The 17,586-nt window shown below is 38.3% G+C and overlaps 1 protein-coding gene across 1 annotated transcript in view; it reads right to left on the bottom strand.

The window, feature by feature from the left end:
• The window catches only part of SYNE1 (spectrin repeat containing nuclear envelope protein 1), a 288,904-nt gene that overhangs the window by 149,937 nt on the left and 121,381 nt on the right, over positions 1 to 17,586 (bottom strand). Inside the window, exons 45-55 of the mRNA XM_085055829.1 lie at positions 16,236 to 16,337; positions 14,605 to 14,808; positions 13,457 to 13,664; positions 12,659 to 12,771; positions 11,798 to 12,003; positions 10,629 to 10,784; positions 9,172 to 9,463; positions 8,313 to 8,485; positions 6,598 to 6,907; positions 4,659 to 4,823; positions 2,807 to 3,163 (exon numbers count right to left, since the gene is read on the bottom strand). Of these exons, the coding sequence (XP_084911955.1) occupies positions 2,807 to 3,163; positions 4,659 to 4,823; positions 6,598 to 6,907; positions 8,313 to 8,485; positions 9,172 to 9,463; positions 10,629 to 10,784; positions 11,798 to 12,003; positions 12,659 to 12,771; positions 13,457 to 13,664; positions 14,605 to 14,808; positions 16,236 to 16,337 (2,286 nt within the window). The remainder of the gene's footprint in view (positions 1 to 2,806; positions 3,164 to 4,658; positions 4,824 to 6,597; positions 6,908 to 8,312; positions 8,486 to 9,171; positions 9,464 to 10,628; positions 10,785 to 11,797; positions 12,004 to 12,658; positions 12,772 to 13,456; positions 13,665 to 14,604; positions 14,809 to 16,235; positions 16,338 to 17,586) is intronic.

The following is a 17,586-nucleotide window of genomic DNA, read 5'->3' as shown; positions in this document are numbered from 1 at the left end:
AACATGTTCAATAAAAACCATTTTGAGCCGTATCCAAAAAGTTAATTTACACACAAAGCTTTTTATAAGCTTCAACTCTTTCACAGATGACTTCATGAGGTACAAGTAGAGCTGCTCACAATCCTGTGAGACTAACTGGGTTACTGCCTGTCCCTGATGCACTGGAAAGGTTCTTGCTTTGGAGACAGCTAAACCAACAACAACAAAAAAAGACATTTTGTTGGCTTGGCTTGCGTCACAGGGAGAGGTGTGATAAGTACTCCAACAAAAACAGTGCTTGATGATGTCCACAGCATCTCCACTGCAGAATCCTGCCAGCTACTCCAGCATAATGAGCAGTGCAGACTTGGCTTCTCGCCTCACTAGGAACTAAATTCCTCAGACATTCCTCTCACACTAACAGCAGAGGTTCTGCAGTGCAGGCAGACCAGAGCATTTGGCATTAGAGAATAGTTTGGCTAAAGTGCCAGTCTGGAAGAAACTTTCAAGTTAAATTTCAGAGACAGATCATATGAAGGTGAAGACAGACTAGAACAAGGACCTGGGAGATAGGTATGTCCCCAAACCACGTTTCTGAAGATACGTATACAGTTCAGCCCAAAAGTGAATGTTCAGGAAAAGTACAAATTATATTTTGCTGTAGCAGATTTTCAGGACTCCCCTGATTTACATTATTCATTATCATGTTATGGACTATCTTCTTTGGGCCACTCATACACCAGAAATCTCTTCAATCATGATTAACAGATACTTGAAATAGTCACTTGTTTCAATGCCATGTAAAGTAGCATTTGAAGAAAGTAATTATGTAAGAGCAATAATGCTTAGGAAAAAACCTTAAACTACTTTTTGCTTATGTTACTTGATCTTAAACCACTGAAACCATTTTTTGGGAATGCATTAGAAATAACACAACAGACATTACTTAAACCCAGGACGTCACAAATTGCCAAGGGCAGGAGTCACCATAATGAAATGCTAACAGTCCTTTATGTAAAGGAAGCACATCTCAAGACTAGCATAAGGTTAGAACTGCCTGTTTTCAACACAAATTTTCAGTTGCATATAATCTACCTCAATAACTACTAAAAGGTTATTCTGATTACATATAGCCTTAGGAACAGCCTATTAACAAACAGGAGCAATAACTTGCAAAACAGGGTAAATTTAACTATGACATTTTTCCATACAGTGAAATCACTGTTGCAGCCACATGGATTTAATATTGAATCCGATAACTAGCAAAATAATTTGCTGAATTCCAAGTGCAAAATCTGTTGCTCTAATGTTGCACATACCTAGGAGAAGAGCTTGAATATAACAGAGTAAGAGAATGATCTTGCAAATTCTGAGAATTACGAAATCCGTTTTCAATTTGTGGCCTTGGCTAACATGGCAACAGCATCACTGGGAGACAATAGAAATGGAAACTGCAGTGCTATTTGACATTCACAATAGGGCCTTTCCCTGGGGTCCAAAAATGGAAGGATTACTGTCACATTTCCTCAAACTATAAATAAAATTACATAGTAGGGCTGTGCATAGCTACATCTTGAGATGCCTCTGCATCTTCCTCATTAGTCAAAGTTTACAGCTGTCTAATCTAAATAAAGTGTTGTTACACAGAGCCACAGTATATACATATTATATATACTACTAATAAAAGCAATAACCTTTGAATTTAATACTTCTCCATTTATGAAATATAAAATGCCTGGTGTGTTGATAACAATCCCATGTCTCCCTTTCCTTTTTAAAAACATATATACATGGAACACTTTGCATATTTGTACCATTATTTGCTTCATCTTAATGTCATCTTTGTTACTTCTGCAGAAACATAATGGCACTCAAGCAAGCAGATCTCATAAATTCATGACAGGAATTCTGTGAAAGAGGAAGCCACAGAAATAACTTGGCACAGAGCCTACAGAAGGAGATTAATAATCTCAGTTCAAAGAAAAAGTGTTCTGGGGTTTTCTTGAACATGACTTCAGTCAAGGGGTCAGAAAGCAGGCAATACACACCTCTCCCCCTTTACTGAAAGTGCTTTATTACAACACTACACTGAAAGAGAAATACTCTGTATCTTTCATCAACATCTGTGATTCTTTGTGGTTGAAATACTTACAAACACGTATCTTGATTGTTTCAAATATGTGTACATATTTACATGAGGGGTGTGTGATATATATATGGGGAATTTTTTGCTAGGAGACTATCAGAAACAGAAACAGCCTCTATTTCTCTAAACTCCACTGCATTCCAAAGCGAAGCAATTAGCAATTATACCAGTTTCCAGATTAACTTCTTTAAATATTGGACAAGATCTCAACGTGCATAATGTAAAGGGTATTTCAAGAAAAGGAGAGTATCAGCCAAATACATTCCTACAGATTGTAAGTCACAAATGGCTCCAGTGGCTTTTAGGAAACGCTTCACATCTCCTCCACCAAGTGCTGCCCTGGCTCGGAGCACGGAGCAACTTGGCAGCGCAGCCCTGGCCGCTGTGCCAGCTCCTTGGCTCACCCCCGAGGCAAGCCCTGGCTTTAACACCGAAAATCCAGGCAGCATTCGCTAAGCCTGGTGCAGCGGAGGCCAAGGGGAGGGACATCTTCTGCCAACACCGCTCGCCGCGATCACAGTGACACTAAGAGTTTGGAAAGTTGGGGTTTCACAGAAATACCTTCCGCAAGCACTGATTTGATGACGTACGCGATAGTCCCGCTTGGCGGAAGTTTCCCGCCCGCGCTGACCGCACATCTGCCGCGGAAAAGCTGCTAGGGGGAAAGAGACATGCCCTTACTTTCTCCTTGCGCCAGCTCTCCACCACCTCGGCGTCCGTGCTGCGGCTGTCGGCGGGGGCCAGCCCCTGCGCCCAGGCGGCCAGCTGCGCTCCGAGCCGCTGCACAGCCTCCTCCAGCCGCCCGGCCTGCGCCGCGAACTCCCGCTCCGACAGGGCCATCTGGCTGAGCAGCTCCCGCAGGCCGCCCTGGCTGCGCCGGGCGCTCTCCTCCCACTGCCGCCAGTCGGCCTGCAGCGCCTGCATCTCGGCCGCCAGCAGCTGGCAGCCGCCCGCCGTCGTGCCGCGCTTGGCGGCCGGAGCCAGCGCCTCCACTCGGCTCAGCCGGCCCGCGCCGCTCTGCCGGGACTCCACCAGCTCCTGCAGGGCGACATTGCCATGGTAACCCGGGGCCCGCCACATCGCCGCTGCCGCCAATGGCGGGGCCTGCCCGGGGCCCGCGTCCCGTCCCGTACCGTCCGGTCCAGCCCGTCCCGTCCATCCCATCCCGTCCATCCCGTCCCGTCCCGTCCCGTCCCCGCCGCCCCTCGCCGCGGCTCCCCGCCAGCAGCGGTCTGGGAACCGGGGGAGTAAAGCGCAGTGAACAGAGCGCGGGCCTTGCAGTGTGGGCATTAAACAGAGGTTCTGAAACCTTCTTAAGCTCTGGAGATAGCGAAAGACCAAAGAAAGAATGAATGAACGTATTTTAGATGTGGAAAATGCCATTTAAGTTGAGATGCGGAACATAACGACTTTGTTGTGATCTTTTGCATAGGAAACGCTGGTGTACAACTCCTTGCAGCAGTCTCAAAAACACAGCTGAAGTTTACAGCCTGTCCATGACCTATGATGTGCCAGAATTGGTTGATCATGAGTTTTTCTGTATTTGGTTTTGTTTATTGGTTGGTTTTTTGGTTTTGTTTTTTTTTTTTTTTTTCCGGAGTATTTGGTTTTGATTTTGTTTCCAGAGCTAAACTCTTTCTACAGTGTCCTATTTCAATCTCACACAACTCATACAAGGAAATCTTGGGAGCTTTCAGCTTAAGAAACTGGAGAATATATAAATACCATCCCAAACACAGTCATGTTATTTCTTCTCTCATTTGTCTTATGAACTAGGTGCTGCTATCTCCTCTCCCATTTTACAGATCAGGAGTTTGAACAGAAAGGAGACTGAAAATTACCCAAGAGTGAACAAAAAATCTTCAATTTGGTCTTGGGGATCCTAAATCTTCATCTAGCATTCAAGTTCACTGTCCCACTCTCTCATGTTTAAGAGCAGAGTAAAATGTTGCTGCCATGACTATCTGAATGTAAACATCAGGCACGGGCAAAATATGTAGCTTGCTCTAATGTTGCATTCAGGACTATGCAAATTTCTTAAGCTGTTAGATGGCTAAGAATAGGTGCCAGGCTAAGGAGAGTATACACAGGGAGGCAACTCATACATTTCTACCATGTTTGAGGAGACCAGTCCTTGTGCTGCTTTACACATCTCCATTTCATGCAAAGCAGGAAAGGTTGTCTCTGATTTAGTTAACTGTGGCTCATGGAGAAAGCATATTTGGGGATATGAACAGAGAAGTATTCATTAATCAGCTAAGGCACATTCTTCTGTGATGCCACTGGGCTTCCGCTCTTGCAAATTGTTTCCATGTGTGCTGTGGTTAACTTAGGTCTGATTATACTTTTACTCCATCTGTTAATATGAGAAGGGAGTCGAAAACAAAGCACAGTTTAGGAAGCTTGTTTTCAGCTCACTGAAATGTAATCACCATTTCAAAGAAACAAAGAGCAAGATCCTACAACTGTGTGACTGGTTTTCTTGAAGCACAGGGTCTGAATTGCAGAAGAAATCATGCAAATTCACACTTACATTGATTTTGGCCAGCTTTTTCTGTATAGTAGGTGTATCTCCAGATGCATCTGACCAGCGGTGAAGCTCTTCCTTTGCAGAATGAAGCCAGTCTGTGAATTCATGCACAGCATCCAGATAGAGCAAATGATCCTTCACGATATCTTCCACTTTCCTCATTTTCTCCTATCATTCAGATGAAGAAAAAAAACCAAAAAACCCCAAACCGTTAAAGTACTTAAATACTGTACTGGCTTTAAGCATGCAGTGCTGGTTTGACTCTAGAGCATGCATTTGATTAGTGAATAGACTATAGCTTGTGGCACCAAAACACTGCAAAAGGTTTGCTTCTGGTTGGTCTGGACAAGCATTTTCTCTGGAGCAGAAGCCTTCTGAAAATGCATGCAAAAACACCTTAACACAATCTAATGTAAGGTTTAGTAGATACCAATACTACAGCTGTGTCACTCTGGCATGCTTTTGCCCATATACCCTGGAGAGAGTCTTGCAGATCACCCATGAGCACTCCCAAGGAGCAGCATTGCTGCCAGAAACACAGCTCTTACTTAGAAGCACCAAGTCTCTACAAACGCTAAGCAGTGTAATGGAGATGTCCCGTAGGAAGATCACAAACAAGAATTTTGTCTTTTCCAAAGTGCAAAAGGCTCTTATGGCACTGAGTCCCATTTTGACCATCACATCAGAAGTGGTGGCTGTCCCCAGCCGCCTGCCCTGCAGTCCTGGAGAAAACTTTGCCTGACATAGATATGTTCTTCCTGCTTCCTGGCTCCATCTTAGCTTTTTAATGTAAGCTTAAAGTGGGATCAGTTAATCTTACTGTGAAAGAATCTAGTGGCTGAGATTTGCCTTTGGTCTGACTGAGTGGAATTGTTATATTCTTTTGAGGTAACACTAATGAATGTTTATCAAAACTAATCAAAAGTGAAATGAGCTAATCGAATAGCTTTTTACCCATGTGTGGATACTCTAATCTAGATTTAAATGTGTTGAAACCAGCTTCAAACTAAACCACTTACAAACTAAACTCAGTTATTTTAAAGTTTGAGTGACTCAAAATTCAACAAATGCTATTAAAAATTAAGTTACATTAATAAGATCTGCTATTCCCTCTGAAAATAATCATGATAATCTCTCAGAATGCATTAGACCAACTAGACAATGGATGGGAATGAGCTAAACCAAGATGACCTAAAGTAAATACTCGAAGTTTTAAATTTAATAGATTTTATGCAGCAACAGAGTAAGAAAATGTCCACATGCACCTGACTAACCAAAACAGCCTCCTAGGGAAGCTAAAGAGCCCCAGGAAAGGAAACCATGCATCTCTGTTTACATCACTCACACCAATCATAGCACCAGTACAAGGGGAGAGTGGAGGCAAAGTGTTTCACTCTCATGATCTGGTTGGCAGAAGGTCTCAGCGAGCTCACATACTTTCCTTAGAAACCAAACAGAATACCTGTATAGCATGTGCAGTGCTTAGTGGCTTGAAACACCACAAAATATGACATATATCTTTTTGACAATAGGATTTCTCTCTCTGACAATATGTTTCCTGCTCAGGAAGGCATTTTATTCTTCCCTTTCTAGGTAAAGAAAAAAATAAAAAATGCTAGGAATGAATGAAAAAGAATTAGGTGAAATTAAATGTGTCAGAATATGAGGAATACGGTTGTATACAAGAAACTAGGAACAAAATATATGGCCTTCACTTTTCAAAAATCATAATCATACCAATTTCAACTCCCAGTACCATTTTTTCATTCCATTAAATTTTAGTAAACTATATTCCATTTCTTTGTTAGACTCAACTATATCAGAGGCAAGATTATTCACAGTCAATCCTTTAGTTATTTAAACATTACAAAAATGAAATTTTTTAGCTATATATACAATGTCTGAACATTTCGCTTACTTGACATGGAGATACTTATCTTACCTTGGCTACAGTTGTGATGTCATTAAACTGTGTTTTTAGTTCTTCTTGAGCTGCATCTCCAAAGGACTCATCTCCTGTTTTTTCATACAGTTCCACAGCTTTTTCAATGAGTTGCTGTAAGTCACCCGAGTGATCCTCTATCTCAGAAACTATAGCCTGGAAATGGTCCAGTTGAGCAAACTTCTCCTTCAGACCAATCTGTGGTTCTAAAGGCTGTTCCACTTTGTGATCCAAATTCTCTAACCACTGTTCCAGCTGGTTTTTCCTTTCCAGATAGTCATTCCACTGGCTAATGACAGAATCTAGACAGCTTGCATTGAAAGAAACAAAGTGCAAATGAGAACTTTTGACCAGTTAAAAAAAAAAAAAAATAAATAAAAGGCTGCTTATACCTTAATTGTGACATTGTCTATAGCCATTCATGAGAGGTTCAGAATATACTTTTTTCTTCATCTTGCTTTTGTTTTCTGTATCAACTTGCATCCTAGTTATCTGAGAATTCCTATGGCTTTTGGGCCACTTTGTACAACCAACATAGCTGCTTCCCTATTACAGCTTACATGAGCAATCTATCTGTCTCAGACTAACGAAAAGCAAATTTCAGTGTCTGTTCAGCAAAGTAAAATATGGAATATTACTGGAGTTCTTCATGATCAGAGTAATAAAATATGCAGCAGCCTATGAAATTACTGTCAATTAAGAGATATTCTGGCAAGTTTTGAAAGAACAAATCCATTATCTATAGTCTCATTTACAATTTATATGAAATATTCTGTTATATATTGCTCCTCCTAGTAGATCACCATACTTCTCTGGGATTCATGTTGAGGAATGTAATTCTCATCCCACTGGACTTAAATATAGACAAGAGTGTGGTAAGGATTTCACTCAAAATGCAATAGTCTAACCAAATCTAAATAATTTTTTGATAAAAATTGGGTGACATTTGAGCAACATCTTAAAGACAGCCCACTATCATTTTCTACATACAACTCCATTATAATTTTGGTGCAACTAGGAAAGTGGCATCACTTTCAGTTATAAAATTTTAAGAAAAATGTAGACAAACTAGTGATAATCTTCAATCTATTGAATAAGAAACAAGTATGATAGAGGCCCAGAAAGTATTACTGCAGAGAAACTGAGAAACATCAGTCTGTCTAGAACAGAGATGATGGAGGCCTTCAGATATATAAAATTGTTTCACACAGGCAATAAGAAACACTTTCCATTTCCATCCAGTTTAAGACAAGATGAAATCAGCTTATATGCAAGAAAGATTATTTGGATTGATATTAGGACTGTATTTTATTAATTAAGAAACATAATCACAACTGAAATTGAGAAGCCTTCCCTGAGTTATGTATGGAAAAAGTACGTAAATATCTGTCATGTTCTTGGTCTTGCCCAAGTACAAACTCAATAACTCAGAAAGCACTTTCTACATTTTTCTCTGTATGAATTTGTATGATTTCTATTCATTTTAAAATTACTGTGAAGTACCATCTCATAAGAAATTTGATTGATCTCATAGGGTCAACTCATCTTTTTTAGTAGAAGGCTGTATTTTTTCCAGACAATTTTGATTCTCTCTGATGATTCAAATTTCCCCTCACATACCAGTAATGAATGAATGTACTTCTACATGCCGTAAGGTACCGCTCTCTGTAAGCAGAGCTGGCAGGGTCTGACCTGTGTTTTCCAGGGCTTCTTACCTCTGCCAGTTCACTGAGGTACTGATGATGTCATTCCATACATCCTTCAGTGTCTGCAGCTCTGTTTGTATCACTTTTTGTCCTTCCTCATTGCTGCTTTTAAGTGCTTGCTCTCCTTTACCAATGGCCATGTTCAGTTTAACCTCACCGTCACCTTTGAGTAAGAGGATCTCCTGTGAGGCAAAACAGGTCAAATTATCAAATGTAACCTGATGAGAAATGGGAGCTCTTCTTAGTCTTTCAACAGTGAACACCATCTTCTCTGAGCTCATCCATCCTTAGTAGTCATATCCAGCATGAATTCCTAGGCATCTTTTCTTCTAAGGGCCTGTACCTTGCTATGTGCTAGTGATCCAGCAGTTTTCCCCACAGCTATACAGGTTTTTTCACTGCATTGGTCAACCTAAAATATTGCTCACATTGCAGTAGATAATGAGTAAGTCTAGCACTGCGCAGTAAGACAGCACTTCACAGCTAGAAGAAACCTCAAGGAAGCCCATGGCAGATCTCCTAATGACCTTCCTAGGAGATGTTTATCTAATCTTCTCCTGAAGACCTGTGAAAGACACACCACAGCCTCTCTCCATTAATTATTCCACGGTTTCCCCTCTACTGGAAAGCTTTATGGGACCATAATACTAATTTTTCGTAGTTGATTACTCCTTATGAAATGTAATACCTGACACCTGTTTTCATTAAACTCCATCCTGTTTTTTCTACTTCCCACCCCAATCTGTCAAGGTCACCTTAATCTCTGATTCTCTTCTTCATAGCCATGGAAAGAATAAAATATAAAACCACACTGATGTGAACCACACCCAATATTAGATGTGTAATATCTAGTTGTAGCCTTCTTTACCTGAATTTGCGTCAGTCGTCTTTCCAGGGTGGCTTTGCTTCCAAGAGTGCTCTGTGATGATGCCAGTTTATCTTGAACCTCTTTCACCCATGACCACATACTCTGCAATGCCTCCTCAAAAGTGAGATGCTCTTGGAGTGCAAGCTGACATGTCCTCAGCTTCTCCCTGACACTTTTGACCAGAGTTTGATAATTGGTGAGATGTTGAGAAGCCAGACGCACTTCCCTCCCTGCACCATGGCCTTCATCATTTAAAGTCTGTGCCATTTGGGACAGCTGATCGAAAGATTCCCTGAAAGAAAATGATGAGATTGAAAACCAGTTTCAGAAAGCATATATTATTATAGCCAGAAGTTATGAAAGTTGCTGACATAATCACTTGCTTTACAAGTGACAAGCATGCACAGTTAACACAAAAAATTATTTGGGAAAGACTGAAATAATATAAGCAATACAATATATTGATTAATATATTTTCTTGTGTGCAGTGCCATTTCTTGCAGATTTTGGTGCTCAGAATGATCACACTGAAATCTTTGTGTTGCACATTTAAATGAAAAGCTACCTTAATTTTCTTTTCAGCAGTCAAACTTTCAATTTCTATGTGAACTGCTACCGTTTTGTACCTGCCAAGGCTTCTAAGAAGTTTGTAGTCTTTGATAGGTAGGAAGGCATGATGGAAAGGTCATCCAGGATCAGACAAGGGTCAGTAAAAGGGATTAAAACTGCGTTTATACAGCCTCAGTTAATCCCAATCTACTTGATCACCCTTCCTGATACTGATACCTGGTGACGACAGGGAATTTACATCAGAGCAAAATGTCTTGCATCAGTCTCAAGGCGATAGGGAGTGACTGGGTGTTTCTTTTTAACATGCTGTGAGACTTGGACAAATGACTACTATTTCTGTTCTATTTTTACCTACCTAATAATAAAGAGAGAATTTGAAAAAAACACTGGGTACTCAAGATGGCAATTACTTCGTCATCTATTGGCTAAGTGTGAATTTTAGGAAGATTTCACAGCTAATGCAGGTATTTTGGAGCTCTTTTGTAAAGCAAGCTGTATGGGAAAGAGGATTCTGCTAATCTGGTTGGATATGAGTGTTACAGGACAGAAAGAAAATTTTAAAATTGATATAATGATAAATGTGATTTTCACTATTGCTTTTAAAAGCAAGATTTTTAACATTTCTTTTTTAAAATTATATTTTCAGTTTACATTTATTAATGAAGTATGATAAGCTTTTATTAATACAAATTTTATCAATACCAAATATTGGAGTTGGTTGAAATTCGATAGAACTGGAAGTACCTGCATTCAACCTCGTTTCACAGAATATTTCCAACACTTTCCTCTAGCTTTCAAAAACACACTTCACCCCAACAGTTAAATTTTACTTCTGCGCTAGTAGAGGAAAAAGTGAGAGTATTTTAGAAAATGTATTTTCAATATACCTTGAATTCAGCAACTCTTCCAGGAACTTCTCTACTTTTTGCACCTCCTTTTTCTTCTCAGAAATAAGCTGTTTGTTCTCTCCTAATGCTTCTGTGCTTATTCTTTCTTCCATGTCATGCATCCACAGGGCAAGCTTCTTGTATTGATCTTCAAAGCTACAGAGCAGATAAATATTCCCTTAAAAATATTTCTAATGTGGAGTAAAGTTGGAAAAAATTAATATCCACAAGTCCGGGTATCAATTTCATGCTTCAAGAATAAGAGCTGTACACAAAACATAATTCCACAGTGACTACTAGTCTAAAAATATTCAGCAACTCGCTAAAAATGTTCAGCAAAATCATGGGAACTACAGGGAGACCAGAAGCCTCCAAAATTTAAAGTGACAGTACTTTTATTTATTACTAGATTCTAGAAGAGCAAAACAAAACTCTTTTCAAATTGTTATAATGACTTAGTCTAAGAATGAAAAATTGGTAAAAGTGGGCTTTTTGTCAGCATTTACATGTAGAACACCTGAAGTGTTGTGTTTTCAATTTCTCCTACAAAAGAAAACTGGAATCTTGAGTGTTCAAAACTCAGCAAAACAAGTTCTGGCCCTAAGTTTGAAAATCTTTTCCTTACGTGCAGGCACACCATCTCGACTTGCAGTTTTACCCATTACTGCCACAGTACCTTTGCTTTCAGTTTGCAACAGTTTTGAATCTAGTTAGATCTGAAAATATTTTTACTCCCAGAATTACAGCCCTAAGCAGTAATTTAAGAGTGTTTTCTTCTTGGCTCCTTAGGAAATATGCCCATTTGGAATGGGACGGAACAAGCACTTGCTGTGTAAAAAGCACACTTATCTTCAAACTCCAGGGCAGAAATGAACACTCATCACACATTTTCCATCCAGAAAATGGCATTTAAATTACTGGAATCTCAGCTACTGACTTGGGGTTTTGTAAGATACACAGAACTCCTGACCTTCCATTCTTTAACCAAATCAATACCCTTAGAGCAAGACCTGTTGCTTTGTTTTTATCAGAGAGATTCAATTTCTCTCATATATTTCCAAAGAAAAAAAGCAAACAGGACTAGAGCAACGGGAAATAAATTCTTATTTTGCCCTGCACTTTGGAAGTCTGACAACTTCATGCAGTCTGTGACTGCTGGTATTGCTCACCTTCCCAGGTGTGAGGCACAAGCTTCCAGGGCCTTCTTGTCATTCAGACAACGGTTGAAGAATTCCTGGAAGTTCTGATTTGACTTTGCTATTTGCTCCTGAATATGGCTTACAACTGGTTTGGGTAAACAACCATATAAACTTTCTCCTTCCTTGCAGGCAGCATCTAATTTGTTCTGTCCTTCACTAATAGAATCCAGCACCCCCTGTGTAATGAAAGAATATAATTTAAACACACAAGATTTGATAACTAAAGATAAACAGTATTTCTATGGGACATGGTCAGACTTCCCCAACAAGATTGAGAGCCATGTCTAGCTATGGAAAAATTTCTATGCAGATAGTTCAAATAAAATCTTATGAAGTGGTGCTACAATTCACAGCACTCAGTTTTCTTATTTGATCCCAAGGTAGTCATGGCTTTCTCTGGATACTTTAATAGTCTCTTGAAGATGTTACACATTGCAGGAATTAGGGCTGTTTACAATAGGTGTCTGCTATTTATGTTCTGTCTCATCAAAAGTATGTACATACAAACTTTGACATATCAGTACTCATCTGAAATGTTGAATAAGTGTTATAAAATATCGAAAAAGTAAAACAAAGAAAGCAAAAAGGAAAAGAACAGTATAGTTACAAATAAACCTTCCAGAAATTAAATTCTGATCTCTCAGAAGAGTGACCACAGTTTTCACTGTGTTCCCTCTAAAGCACATACTGCTGCCTTGAACCATTCTTATACTACCTTTTTAAAAACAAACACAACAAGGGTGTTAGCATCTACAAATTATTTTAGAGATGTAATTGGTTACCTATACAAAATTGCTAATTACTGATTTTTTTTTCAATTGTCCACTATACCTGCAAGTCATGTAGCTTTGCTTCTATGGCTTTGCTGTCCCCAGACATGTCAGATGATTCTTTTACTGCAGCCTTCACACCAGAAAACCAATCCTGGAATTCTTGCATAGAGTCTTATTTAATAAAAAAGTATAGAGAAGAGAATATTTTTTAAGATACAGCATTACCCACAATATTATACAGCTGTTTTAAGCAATTATTTTATCCTTCAGGAACAGTGTGCAAAAGTTAATAGAATAAGTCTCATTGTCTTCAATGACCTTGGGAGTGGGATTAATTTCACAAGAAATTAGATGTTTCCACTGTAAACATCCAAATTCAAACAGCCTCACTAGGCTACCCTTGACAGTCAATTTTCAGTCTATGATATGTTCCAATTTTATGTTGGATAAAATCTAGATTATGATCTTAATAAATAAAATTAAAAGTTTCTTACTGTTCTCCAGTGACTATCCAGGGAGCCCAAGAAATACATCAGATTGGTACTTCTACATGATAAACACCTCCATTTGGTTATAAACATATCTTTATTGAAAATTTACAGAGTGTATTTATGCGATAGAGGTGAATACTAATAGTGAGGAAAAATGCACTTTCATGCATTTCATTTACATGTTTATGTAAAATTATTTTAGCAGTTCATAGCAGTTATCAAATAAGCATTTGGTAAGAGGACTTTTGGGGAGGCTCCATACGAAAATAAAGTTGTAATTGCAAGTGACATCACTGGAAACTCTGGCAGACTCTCCAGAATGACTCATGGCTGTGGGCTAACGGCTAACCAGCCTGAAGACTCACAAAGGAAATGTTTTTCCAAGGACTCTTGCATCCTGGCCTGTGTTCTGGAAGACAGCAGATTCACAGCTTCATACTTCTTTATTAATGAAGTGACAGTGCCACCAAGAGCTTCCAGCTCTACCAAATGGTATTTGCGGCAGAGGCTGTTGAGGGTCTCACGGGTTGAGTCAATACTGCTTTGCTGAAGCTGAAGGTCCTTTTGTGTTTCCTGGAAATAAAGTTACAACTTTTATTTATAAAGGTATTTATAAAGAAACAAAAGAACTCTCTTTTTCTCCAGCATTCCCATATGTTCTTTCCTCCTGTGCTCTATAAGTCATCCCAAACACAATGAAGAGAAGAGGCACTGGATCATGTTTCCTGAATTTTCCAAGTGGGATGAATCCTTGAAACTAAAGACCCACCACAGAAATGTGAAAACTGCTGTTTCTCATTATTTATTACTCTATTAGAAATAAATAAATTTCAAGGCACATTGGATAGAAATAGTATTTCCAGCAAAGTGTGAAGGTACGTGTGAGACGCAATATGACACCAGTATTTGGCAGGAATTCTGAATGAGAGGGACTTTACATCCAACTTGAGAGGAATATTTTCTGAAAATTAAATGTGAATTGGCCAATATATCAATAGTAACTATGCTCACAGTTAAGTATCTCCATTTATGTGCATAAATGCATGCAGTCAAGAGAGCACTTGGATGTAGAAAGAAGAATTGCTATATATGATGACTCAGGAGGACTTCTGAGGTAGATGTTTGTGTTAAAATTGAGTTTTGACCAGACCCTTTTACTGTGATGAATTATGAGTTCATAATATTCCAAGGGATTCAATGCACTTGCAAACATGCTGGAGTAATGACCAAGGAGTTCAATGTAACAAAACCTGTTCTTGCCACAACAAAGACCATATCATTCATAAAAATCCTCTAAAATGGTTGTATAAAGATCAATAAATCAAGATTTTTTTCATTGGTGGAACTTCCTAAAAACTATCACTTTATTATTTGATAATATTCTAGCAGCTGTGCAGGAGATATGTATTTTTTATCAAATAAAAATTAAGTATGAAGCTTAGCAAAAACTCTGATTAAAAATCCCAAAGATCATTACATGAGGAAAAGTATATTAATCTTCTTCAGCACCAACCTTTACTTTATTTAGAGCTTCAGGATCCAGGTTACGAGCACAGCTTAACAGTGTCTCTTCCACTTGAGTTAACCAGTCTGTTAGCTGACCAATCAACTTCTGTAATTGCATCTTCTGAGTATTGAAATCTTTCAGTGTCTCTTTTGCAGTCTCAGACATTTCTTTGGCATGTTCCAACTTCTGCCTCAAATCTGACTCTATAAACTAAAACCAAAATGTTACATATTAAGGCATTTAATGGTAAAAATGTTTATTATGGTAAATGCTTATTGGCAAAATGGGAGTAGAAAAGTGACACACAATGATAATTTTGCTCTCTTTACAGCTTTAACTAGAGATAGTCACATACATAAAAAATGTCAACCATTCAGCATTCAGTGTTAGATATACAGTGATCCAAAAAAGAGATACTAACTAATAAAAAGCCAGACTGCAAACCACTGAAGTTATTATCCATTTCTGAAAAAATAAACACTTAATCTTTTTCCTTTACTAATTTGCCATATATACAGAGCATGACCTACACTCAAATAGCACCATAAAAAGTATCAGCTGGTGAGCCTTAAGTGCACTGAGGCTTTAAGTATCTCAGTATAAGACAGGTGAAAATTGAAGACAGTACAAAAAAGATAAGTTAGAATCTTGCCTATTAACCTTTTCAAAGACAGCAATATGCAAATCTATAGTAATGTTAGCTGAGCACATATCACTAAAAAAAGCAAATCAAATCAGTCATAGTACAATACCATATATAAGATTCACAGAATCTTTAGGGTTGGAAGGGACAACTGGAGATTACTGAGTGCAACGTCCCTGCCAAGTCAGGGTCACCTTCAGCAGGTGACATAGGAATGCATCCAGGTGGATTTTTTCCTTTTCCACAACCTCCCTGGAGAGCCTGTTCCAAAATGTGGACAAGGCTTGAGTGTTATATTAACTTCCATTAAAACCTGATACTCATCAAGATATTTCCCAGCCCATGGAAATTGCAGATCGGCTTAATTTTCAAAAATTCTGACACTAAAAGTTAATAATCTCAAATACTAATTTCTGTTTAAAACTGCCAAAATAGTCATACTTTGGTTTTGTGACTACCCTAGAACACAGAAATAAGTATCTAGCCAAAAGCTTAACAGCTCACCTTTGTGTTCATTATTTTGCGCTTCTCTTGTAAGAGCTAATTCAGGGCCCTTATTCTAGTCCACCCAAGAATACTTTTTGGTTAACAAAGCAAATGAACATATTTTATATGCATTATAATCCTTTCAAGGAGGCAAAACTCTCCATGCACTCACACATGATGTAGTTTAATGTTGTGCAGTAGAGAGAATATCTGCAGTCTCATATCTGATTATCTATGTTATAAACTATTTCTCCTATTTTAATTTATTAAAAATACTTCTACAAACTTAATGTTCAATTACTTTGTGACATACTGTTTATACAAAAAAAAAAAAAAAATCAAGGTTACCTAGAGAAATATGAACAAAGAATACCCATGCTACATATAAATAATGCTGTATCTGTCACCATGAAAGAAAAAGGCAGTGCAGGAGAAACAGCAATTTCAGGAGGAATGTCATCTTAGTTATTTGAGCACAATCTATGAATTACCAATATCATTATTTTACCTGGAGATCTGCAGGAGGCTCTTGACTATGGGTCAGTTCTTTGAGTTCTGAAATTTTGGAACTAAGTTGCTCCAGCTTCAGTTCTTTATCCTTGACTTCAGACTGTAAAAGAGATGTGGTCAGATTTTCATACCAAACTACAAGAAGCTTTTAGACTTTCAGAAGGATGCTCCATGAATTTCAAAAATGAAAGGAAATGTAAACAAGGTTTAGAAACCAAAGGGAAAAGATTGTCATTCAACTAGTTTTCTGCTCTGAAATCCTCACATCTCTTTTCCATTATTAGACTCTGTTCAGAGAAATTTTCCCCTTTAAAATAACCATACACATTATTAGCAAGTAAAATGCCCTAAAAGCTTTAATTTGTTAAAACTGGAAAAATAAAGATGAAAATGTTGTTTACTTGACTTGAAATATGCACTGGGGGTGTTAGGTTCAACTTAAAGGCAAACTGAGTATATTACGTGTGGTCTCTGATTTTTATTACAAGCAGATGAGGTCTTGATAAAAAATTAGACGCAGAAATAGATTTTAACCTTAAAAGGGATTTAAAAATGCACTGACATATCTGGAACTTGTATTTATAGATCCAAGTTATAAAAAAATATTCTACTTATTAAAAACATCATATCAAAGTGAAAGAGAAAAATCATAATTTGGAGTTCTGAAGTATCAGTATCCTATTGCCCAAATTTTCTAAAAAAATCAAGCAGATCATTCCAATTAAAAGATTGAACAGTGGATTTCAGGATTAAATTGCCAAACTTAACACCTGTCCTGAATGCCCAGAAGAATACCTAGGGGGTATTTTGTGCCAGGGAGGATATAATATTAGGTGGTCAGTCAAGAAAGTGACCACTGATTTGGGCCACAGAAGAGGTACACTGATGGTTTCTCTCCATGCTCATCTACTTCTGGTCGCTGAAAGGGCAGGACCCTGCTGTCACTGAACTGCCCTTCCTCTTGTCATTGCAAAACAAAGTGACAAAAAAAGTGTTTTATGGACAATACATTCTGTGACTGTAAATGTACACACAGTGCTCACATCTGCTATTTTGGCCCTTCTGCATTTCAAATACCTCACTGGTTTGGGTACTGGCTGCTTTAACTCCAAATCAGTTTTAACAGCAATGAATTTAGGTGATCTGATTGCTACATAAGACATTTGATAAAGCTTAACCTTGAGCAAAATACGGATTTATCAACATTTTCTATTCTATCATACCACTATAATATGTTCTCTGTGAATCTTCCTAAGGACATAATTTATTTCAAATGAAGTAGAATATGGCTCATTTTATGATTGATCAGATGTATATTTTAAGCCAATAGAGGCAAAATGCGTCCTGAA

The sequence above is a fragment of the Lichenostomus cassidix genome, chromosome 3 (genome assembly GCF_008360975.1).
Source record: "Lichenostomus cassidix isolate B80296 chromosome 3, HeHo_3.0, whole genome shotgun sequence".
In the NCBI taxonomy this organism is placed as follows: domain Eukaryota; kingdom Metazoa; phylum Chordata; class Aves; order Passeriformes; family Meliphagidae; genus Lichenostomus; species Lichenostomus cassidix.
Note: the sequence above shows the minus strand (reverse complement) of the source record. Positions and strands in the feature narration are given on the sequence as shown.